The 9704-nt window shown below is 38.9% G+C and overlaps 1 protein-coding gene across 1 annotated transcript; it reads right to left on the minus strand.

The window, feature by feature from the left end:
- Nucleotides 1-143: 143 nt before the first annotated feature.
- LOC306976472 (N-acetyllactosaminide beta-1,3-N-acetylglucosaminyltransferase 3-like) lies at nucleotides 144-2683 on the minus strand (the record flags this gene model as incomplete). Its single annotated transcript, XM_079574404.1, has 2 exons — nucleotides 2600-2683; nucleotides 144-1298 (listed from the first exon to the last, which is right to left on the minus strand). The coding sequence occupies exon 2, from the start codon at nucleotides 1287-1289 to the stop codon at nucleotides 144-146; it is 1146 nt and encodes a 381-aa protein (XP_079430530.1). The 5' UTR covers nucleotides 1290-1298; nucleotides 2600-2683.
- Between the last annotated feature and the right edge of the window lie 7021 nt (nucleotides 2684-9704).

A 9704-nucleotide genomic window follows, 5' to 3' on the forward strand; every position in this document is an offset into this window, starting at 1 on the left:
ATAGCTAACACTAAGTACAAATAGATTATGGAAACACATCAAGCAACATTAAACTGTGCCTCATAAAGCCACTTCAAGTTCTCCTCAATCTTCTATTGTGAGGAAAGTATAACCATAAAGGTGTGAAAGCTGACATGTTCCTGCTAAAGCACTTTGAATGAAGAACTGCAGTCCAGCTCTGGATTCTGGATTCGGTGCCACATGAGAAACATTTCCATAGGGAGGAAGCGATGAACTAGCAGAACCTCTTTGTAAAAACATGGGTCATATCCATCCAGTTTACTAGAGGGGATGTACAATCCTGCAGTTTTTACCCCCATGTGTGACTCAGGCTGTAAGCCCGCTTTGGCCAGGCACATTCCCATGTAAACATCATCGATGGGAAGGAGTGTGATGGACTTAGACATGTCATAAATGACAGAAGCAGTGTAGCCAGAGAGTAAGAAGCCCCCTCCGCCACAGTACGGAGGATAGGAGTTTGACTCGTGCACCTGAACTGGCACAAAGTATTTGTTCCCTGGCGATCTAATCGGACCTACATATTGAATCAGATGCCCTATAAAGAGATGCTTGCCACCATCATTATCTGGGAGACCATGGAGATACTCCACCATGTTGTCTGTGTTGGCAAAAACATCATCGTCACCATTTAGCAGGAAGCGAGTGTTGGGGCAGTTTCGCTCCATCCACTCCAAAAACAAGATCTGTTTGAGGGTGAGGTTGAAGAAAGAATCTGCAAAGTCCCACTGGAGAATGTCATTGAATAATTTCTGTTCCACTTGGAGAAGCGTGTTAAGCCTCGTTTTCTCAACACCGCTGCCCGTTGTCCCAGAAATGAATATCCTCCGAATCCACAGGCCGTTGTGTTGCCGCTCTCTGGCCCAGGTGTTTCGCAGCACCTCCCTCCGCTCGTAGTTCCCAGGTGAACTTTTGATGACCAAGAACAGAAAAACTTGGGATGAATTTTCAGGTCCGCCACATTTGTTGGGAGTGTCCAGGAGCATGGGGAAGTGGCGACAGTGGCGGTAGTAAAGGAAATCTTGTATGTGAACAGGGAGCGTGCTGAAGCCTGAGATGTTGGCAGCAGACATGTTTCGTTCACATTTGGGCCATGAGTGCACATAGGAGTTGACTTTTGGAGCAGTCTTTGATGGAGGAGGGTTCTTTTCAATGTCAGTTCCAACATGTTTGTGATCACTCATGTCTTTATACAAGTGAATCAATAAAACCCCCACGGCTGCAAATATGAGGAAGGATGTTTTTCTTATAATATATCTCATTTTCTTCATGAAGAGGAACTGCAGAGAAGAAGAAAAAAGTCAGAATGGCATACGCACAGTTTTGCACACACAAGCTATTGTTCAAAGTCCCTCTCTATTCTACTAGTTTCAACACCATGACAAGGCAAAAGAATCCTTTCTGACAGGCATAGAGCAACATCATCCTACAATTAATCCAGGAAGTTGTGCTACATAATAATATATTATTACATTATTACATTACTACAAGTCTTAGTAGTCACTTGAAGTCAGTTTCTTGAAATGGAAGATATTTGAGTGCATCTTTACAAACAATTTCGGGTAGTTTCCAACACCAATTTGCAATTGCAGTTGTCAGCAACAAAACAGGTGACAAACTAATGAGGATGCTGTCATGTCTCTCCTTATATTGGGTGGAAGTTATGACACGCGGCAGGCCAGACATTTGCTCATCATAAGAATCTTAAGACACTTGACGGGGGAAAAAAGAGTTAGCCAATGAAGCTGCCCACGTGCCTCAGCCATGTTCCGCAGTGCAACCAGTAGTGCTGACACACGGGTGTTGGGAAATACATCTTTTGTAGAGGTGTGAGCGGCGATAAAAACGAGGTCTTGCCTTGAACATACACCCCAAACACATATGGATCATTGGCTTTTGTGCGTTTATACGCGTAGTTAAAACACCACACCCTGCACAAAATACTGAAGTATTTTTTCGATGTTTATCTTTAGGAGGCTACACTTTCATATACTGTTATAGTAGTTGTATATGTGTAGTATAGCTCGAACTATTGCAGTTATGAAAGGAAAGGAGGGGGAACGAAATCTTGCCTTTGTGCTCAAAGCAAAAGCAATTTACTGTTTGCAATTCAATTAAAAAATCCACCCTCCTACTTTCCTTTTTCTAAATAAATTGTCAAACAAACAATCAAATCAAGCAGTAGACTACACATGCCGTCTGGTAGACTGGGTATCTTATCCAAGTTTCGTTTGAGTGGAAAATCATGGGAATAGACTGCAGTAAACACCATGCCTGGTCAACTAGGCCTACAGAATGAAAAATCAGTAGGTTAAAAGCTGCTGTACACGTATACACATTTTCAAAACAATAATAAAAGACTAATAAAAAAAAACGTCTTTGTCTCCCGAAACATAGGGTATTGCATGTGTTTAATTTCAATCTAGGAGGTGTGTATGAACTCTTTAAGTCTGGCTTTCGCCTAGAGCGACTGGACGAGAAACATCCACCTGTAGCCCGTAAAACACACTTCCAGTCTCCAGCGTGGGCATTAACAATTCATCACAGATAGGTCCATTAAATATTGAAGGAGATCACTCACCGCCTCGAGGCTGTTTTCGTGTTGTGTTGCCGTGTCCGCTCCGTTAAAGTCCGGGTGAGTGACTGCCGCGCGTCCCTCAGCCCCCCCTGTTCTCCAGAAGAGAGAGGGGCGGAGGCGGAGCGCTGCGCGTCCACTCCAACCTGCCTTTGATTGTGCCCCATGGCATTCAGACGGTATTCACGCGCAAAAGGAGCCTCCTCGCCTTGAAATAGCGTGGAGAGTCTTTTAAAGGTTTAAAGGCTTGGACACCTATTTGAAAGTCAAATTGGCCGATCCTTAGTATGAATTGCTCTAGTCTATATAGCCACTAAAATGCTGCTGAATCTAAACTTTTCCCCACAATGCAGGACCAACTTTGTGCTCTAGTCAAGTCTTAAACCTTACTAATCAGCAGGTCAAATGGGCAGCATGTGACTGAAGCACGTGCAACCTGGTAAACCTATTGAACATGGTGGAATTATAACCATTGTGTTAATTGGACAACTATTGATTCTGCTTTTGTGTCCTTTCATGACTGACACTGAAATGTGGACAGGCTAGTTCCTTTGCTGATAATTAATCTGAATCACATTGACTGATTAACCCAGTTGGATTCATTTTCACTTTAATGATGAAGTGTGTCCAAAAAATGTCCACTTGATCTGCTGTTGCTTTGTTGTTATCTGCTAATTTGAGCTAAGATAATTAAAATGAGTAATGAACCAATAGGCGAATCTATGCTACCAGAATCAATCAAACAACTTTATTTAAGAAATCTTACTACGCACTTTAACAGTGTGGTTCAGACTGTTCTTATCTGGAGAGACGCTGTGAAGAGCCCAGCCCTGAATACACAGCGTGGCAGAGACCCAGTGGTGCACATGTCCATTGGCGTTTTCATTCCAGTCATGATCTACTGGTAACCATGTGTGGCAAATGATTGAACCATAGCCAACATTATATAAATGTAAAGCAAACTTGAGTGTCAATCTGCACTATATGAAACTAATGCGTTATTGTGTATGGTTGATCCATTATTCGTTCAAACATGCCACAGTGGAGCTGATTTAAACCTTTCGTTTGCATTTGTGTAATTACAATAAAGGGAATCTGATTCTGGCATTTAGTTTTACTTGATATAAAGGCAAACATCAGGAATATCCGAAGGAGGTAGCACTGAAAGGTTGTAAATTTGGCAAATGTATTAATGGAAAACTCCTTAAGATGCAGCTTCTTGTTTTCAAGAGGGACCAAAACCTCTAAAATTGAACACAATATAGCACAACACAGGACAAGTTACACAACAAACATTTAAGACAATTGTGAAATATGGAAACTTTATAAATCACTACAATTTCCCTGTAACACCCCAAGAATATAGCGTGGTCAACACAAGTATTCTCACAGGAATTAAAGAGTTAATGAAAGGGCAAAACAGAACCCCCAAAGACTTAGCTTTAGGTAAAGTTTTCCTAAATGGAATCAATAATAGAGATAAAAAAAAAAAAAAAAAAGGCTCTAACAAATACATTAGAAATGCATTTCAAAATGTTACCTGCCTGCAAAGCCTATTGGTCTGCTCAGTTTTTGGAGGTATGTTGGGATGCAGCGTGGCTTATGTCATTCACTTCATTTACATGTCATTCACTGTATTTACAACAAAGTTAGAGAAGTGCACTGGAAGGTGTCACATAATTTGTACCCAACTAATCTGAGAGTCGCAAAGTACTCGGACAAATCATTGGCTTGTACTTTTTGTGAGACCAGTGAAGAAACATTTATTTTTCGACTGTACAGTCAGAAATTTTGGAAAGACCTTGAATGACACGTGCAACAAAAAACATATCATATTAAGCTGAATTATCAAAAATATATAATAACCTATTACTAACACCCGAATTGGAAAATAAAATTCATGGCGAATTTGCTTATTGTTTAGGTACATGTCATATTCATAAAGTAAAATTTAGTGAAAACCATAGGCATCCCTTTGCTGAAAATATTCTTAAATGAAATTGAAATGTGTATGAGATCTCTAAACAAAGGTTAAAATAAGAATTTTATTAAAATACTAGAAATTTTTGACTGCGGAATAGATCTAATGTAGAAGTCACCCGAAAAATCCTTGAAAATGCCTGGAAACTGTTAAAATACTTTCTTTGAAACTCCTGAAGTCCTTGAAAGATTTGAAACATTGAAACTCCTGAAATCTTCAAAACTGTTGACACCTTGAAACTCCTGAAATTCTTGAAACTGTTGAAACCTTGAAACTCCTGAAATTCTTTAAACTGTTGAAACATTAAAATTCCTATAATCCTTAACACTGTTGAATTCCTCACCACTCCTGAAATACTTGAAACTCCTGAAATTATCCGGTAACTATGGAAATGTGGTCTGGACTTTGCCTGGCTTCTGCAGTTTTCCTGGATCTGGCTTTGGTTCCGGTAACTATGGTAACTTGGTCTGGACTTGGCCTGGTTTCTGTGGATTTCCTGGTTATGGTTATCATTCCGGTAACTATGGTAACTTGGTCTGGATTTGGGTCATGGTCTGGGTCTTGGTCTGGGTCTTAGTCTTAGTCTTAGTCTTGGTCTTGGTCTTGGTCTTGGTCTTGGTCTTGGTCTTGGTCTTGGTCTTGGTCTTGGTCTTGGTCTGGGTCTGGGTCTGGGTCTGGGTCTGGGTCTGGGTCTGGGTCTGGGTCTGGGTCTTGGTCTTGGTCTTGGTCTGGGTATAATCATAGATGAAATGTCTGAATGTATTTTCCCTTTGTTCTTTGTTTTATTTATTATTATTTTTATTTATTTTTAAATCTTTTTTTGGTCTGTTTGACTATCAGTGTTTTGTTATTGTTTTGGCTTATGAATTCTTCTTGATATGAAAAAAACAACAACTTGTGCGTTGTGTTATATGATGTTGTTTTAAATATTAATTTAAAAAAAAGCTTCATAATTGTATTTTCTTTTTTTCATACTCGATAATGAAGCACTTGTCTGATACAGGGAAATGTAAAACACAAAATAGTTTTTTTTTTCTTTATTGCAACAGTGCAGAATATGTAAAAAACGCAATTCTTGATTTGACATTTTCCTTTTAAAATCTAAAATATAATGAAGGCAAAAGTACACGGACCGTTGAGAAAGACCTGTGATAGTGGCAAATTATTCCAATCAAAGGGGCCCGAAAGGAGAAGGGCCAGCTCTTTACGCACTGTAGGAACAGTAAATGTAGGATGTTGAGTGTCTCAGAGATTAAGATGTCGTAAACGGGACAAGAAAACATTTCAAATATGGCGGTAGATTAAAACAAATACACTTGAAAATAAATTGAAACCAGTGGTGCTGTTGTTTGTCAGGTTGTAACCAGTTAAGCTGGATGTATAAAATATAGTGATGAGTTCTATATACGGGAAGGCTGACATTGAGAGGTTTAAGGTGTATATCAAAAGTAGTAAAGTAAAAAATGTCCGCATAGTCAATGATTTGTTAAATAAGGTGAGAGAAATTTCTCCTTCTTGAAGTGTGAAGCAGATGATCTATAAAGTGGCATTAAGCAAGAGAATCGCTAAATTATATAATGGTAGCCAAATGGTTTCTGAGATTCACAATGTTAGTTTTTCCAAAATGCACTTACTTTGGAGTAAATGGAACATCTATGTAGTGACTTTATAATGAGCTACGGCAGCTGAAATGTTATTTTTATATCTTATATGATACCCAGAGAGTGGTAAATATTTCTTATCATAGAAGATATTGTTATATTGTTATATTGTTATATTGTCATGTTCAGTAGCGCTGAAACAGCTAATCTATCGGTCGACAACTATTCAATTATTGAAATAGTTGACAACTATTTTCGTAATGGAAAAGGGGAAGAAGAAAGAGAAAGAGAAGGGGAGAAAAAAAAAGAAAAAAACATTCACCATTTCCATACACTATTCACAGCCAATCGATTGGTTGTGGAAATAACTAAATTATCGTTAGTTGCAGCCCTAATGTTCAGTGTATGTGTTGTGTTTCGTTTTTGTGTGTGTGTGTGTGTGTGTGTGTGTGTGTGTGTGTGTGTGTGTATGTGTGTGTGTGTGTGTGTGTGTGTGTGTATGTGTGTGTGTGTGTGTGCACTTCTGTATTTGTCTTCATTGTTGCACAGCCTTGATGTTAATAATTGTTAGGACCCCAGGAAGAATAGCTGCTTCATTTTTCAAAAATTAATTCTAAGCCAGTTCAGAATTGAACTGAAGTCTACCTGTAACTAATTCTGGAGATAATTCATGTTCGAGCCTGACAGATAGACAACAGTAAAATCAGCATATAGATGTACTTGGCATTTTGTACACACTTGAGAAAATATTTATAGAAAAAAAAAGAGGTCCTAAAATGGACCCCTGTGGATCTCCTTTTTCCATAATAATAAACAACAAATTGGCGTCTGTTGTGGAGATAGGCATTGGACAATGGAAGAGTGTTTCTACAGATCAAAAGCCTTTGAAAGGTCTAAAAATATGGCACCTGTGCATTTATTTTGTTCAAAAGTGGAGGACACATCATTTGTAAATTTAACTAAGGCCGTAAATTTAATTAAGTTGTTGAAAAGCCAGAATGAAAGGCAGATTAAAATCATTCAGGTAATTGTATAGTTGAAAAAAAAATTCTAATATGTTGGTTGTGGTTCAAATGATAGAGATTGGGTGGTTTAGTCAGTGTGGTCTCTTCCTTTGAATGTTGGCGTTACTCCCGGGATGTCATTGACAAGAAAAAGGAAGCAGCTCACAGATGGAACATCACCTTTCTGGCCAAAGTGCTGTCTGTGCAAAAAGCCTTCTTCAATAGCAACGGCCCCGACATGCTTAAATGTTGGAGCAGTAACTTGGAGGCACTGTCTAATTTTAGAACAATGAAAAAACAACCAGAAACGTTTAAACTGTTAGTTGTGAGCCAACTACAAGAGAAGATCTCTTTTAAAAGAGTGTCCTGGGCAAAGGCCACTCTCCTAAAAGAGAGCTTTGATCTCAATTAGCTTATCCGGGTTAAATAAAGGTTTGAATGAATGAGTTAGTTGTGAGCCAACCTCAATGCTGCAAATCCAAAGTGCCCAAAGTGCAAACTCCGGCTTCTCACTGATATCACACACATCGCCAGAGATGGTACGTTTGACAGCACGCTGGATTATTCTACAGAGTTATTTTAGTGTAAGTAGGGCAGCATTTTATATACTGAGATAAGTTATTACCATAGCTCAGACGAGTTCATTTATACCTGTCTGGTCTTCGCGCGTGCCCTCAGCCACGAAAACACAGCACAGATGCCGTTAGCATTTAGCCTCTCCTCATCTCCTCATCTCCTCTATAGCTCCAAACGAGGTGAAGATCCATGCTACTAAGCTCTTCCACATGTTCCTCATTTAAATATGGTAACATGAAGTGTTACATGATCCAAGTAGAGTTACACAAAGTTTAACAATTTGGATTTTCTAAGCGGATAAAAAGGGGAACTACATTGTAAGGCGTAATAATACCAGGAGTACTTCGGCATCCTCAAAGTAAAGTGAAGATATTACTGCACGGATGCCTACGTGACTTAAGGCACGTGTGAAGACCAGACAGGCACAAATGAACTCGTCCAAGCTAAGGTAAGAACATATCTCAGTATGTAAAAATGGTGGCCTATTCCTTTAAGGTTCCAAGCTTAAATAAAAGTGTGGTTACACAGTAAAAACCTCTGCTGAATGCATCCAGTTGAATGATTCACAGCACTGACCACCGCCCTTCAATATGCTGCACATTTTGACACCTCACCCAAGCTGTTTGCACATTACAGCCGTGTTGTTGATACCACCATGCGGAGTCACAGTAGCTAATGCTTACACCAACAACAATACCAACCAGACAACACACTTTTGCCATTCAGCCTCATAACACGCCGAATAGGTGAATCCATTCTGACCGGCTCCACATCTGGGGATGGGTTGCCCCTGTGGCATCGAAGAATAGGTCAAATGCAGGGGGCCACTTCATTGTTCAATAATGCCAAATAAAGTACTTAACCTTAAGCTTTAGTGTGTGGCACATGTCCCACACGGTCTGGAGAGTGCACAGTCAGATGTGCGTGGCAAGTCCACTGTCCCAACTTCAAAGGCAGAGGCCAGTTTCATTCTGAATGTTGTATGCTGTGGGTCTATCCGGCTGGGCCTCGGACAAAAGAGGGTAGGTCCTATAAGGCTTGCTCCATTTTGCTGTCTTGCTATGACATCAGAAAAAAATCCCTTGTTCCATTCACTACACCTTTGTTACTCTCTATATTGTTATGTGTATTATTTCAACAGAAAGAAAAGGAGAGCTAAAAAATAAACCTAAAAAACACCCAGTCTCTCTACTCACTGACTGAACGGTAAATGACGAACCAAAGGGGGTCGGTGAGAAATTCTGCCATAAAGAGTTGGAACTAACTTGCTGAAAGGGATTTGACTTCTAATTAAAAAACAAAAGAAAAAAAGCATGTCTTCTGCTACCATTTATTTAGTCTCTATCATTTATTGTTGATGTGATCTGTGCTTTCACATCACAGCACAATGAGGTATTAATTTCAATGGTACAACTTCTCCATTGCTTTCTATAACATTGTTGGTATTTGTGGTATGGCTTTAAACGGTAGCGCATTCTTTAGTCCTTTCTGGATCCTACATAAAAATTGCTTCTTTGTACCCTTCCTAACTTATGTCATAGAAATACTGTGCATCGTGCTGTGGTATGCACTCTACTGTTCCACTTTGACAATCGAGATGAAACTCAATCTGTGGGCTATGTTGTTTATGGATTTAATAAGACACTCTAAACCGACCGGATCAGGTTACAGTTCAAACAATGAGGTTGTTTGAACTGTAACCTGATCAATGAGGTACAATGAGGTAAGTGAGAATTTCCCATGTGATTTTTTTTTTAACTGCTAAAAAATATAAATATATATATACTGTATATATATATATATATATATATATATATATATATATATATATATATATATATATATATATATATAAATAACAATAATAATAATAATAATAATTATAAGGTTTCTGTTTACACATTGTCTTCAATTGTTTTGTGTGTGAAATAATATAATTAAAGTCTAAA

The sequence above is a fragment of the Gobius niger genome (genome assembly GCF_951799975.1).
Source record: "Gobius niger genome assembly, chromosome: 17".
NCBI classification, from domain to species: Eukaryota; Metazoa; Chordata; class Actinopteri; order Gobiiformes; family Gobiidae; genus Gobius; species Gobius niger.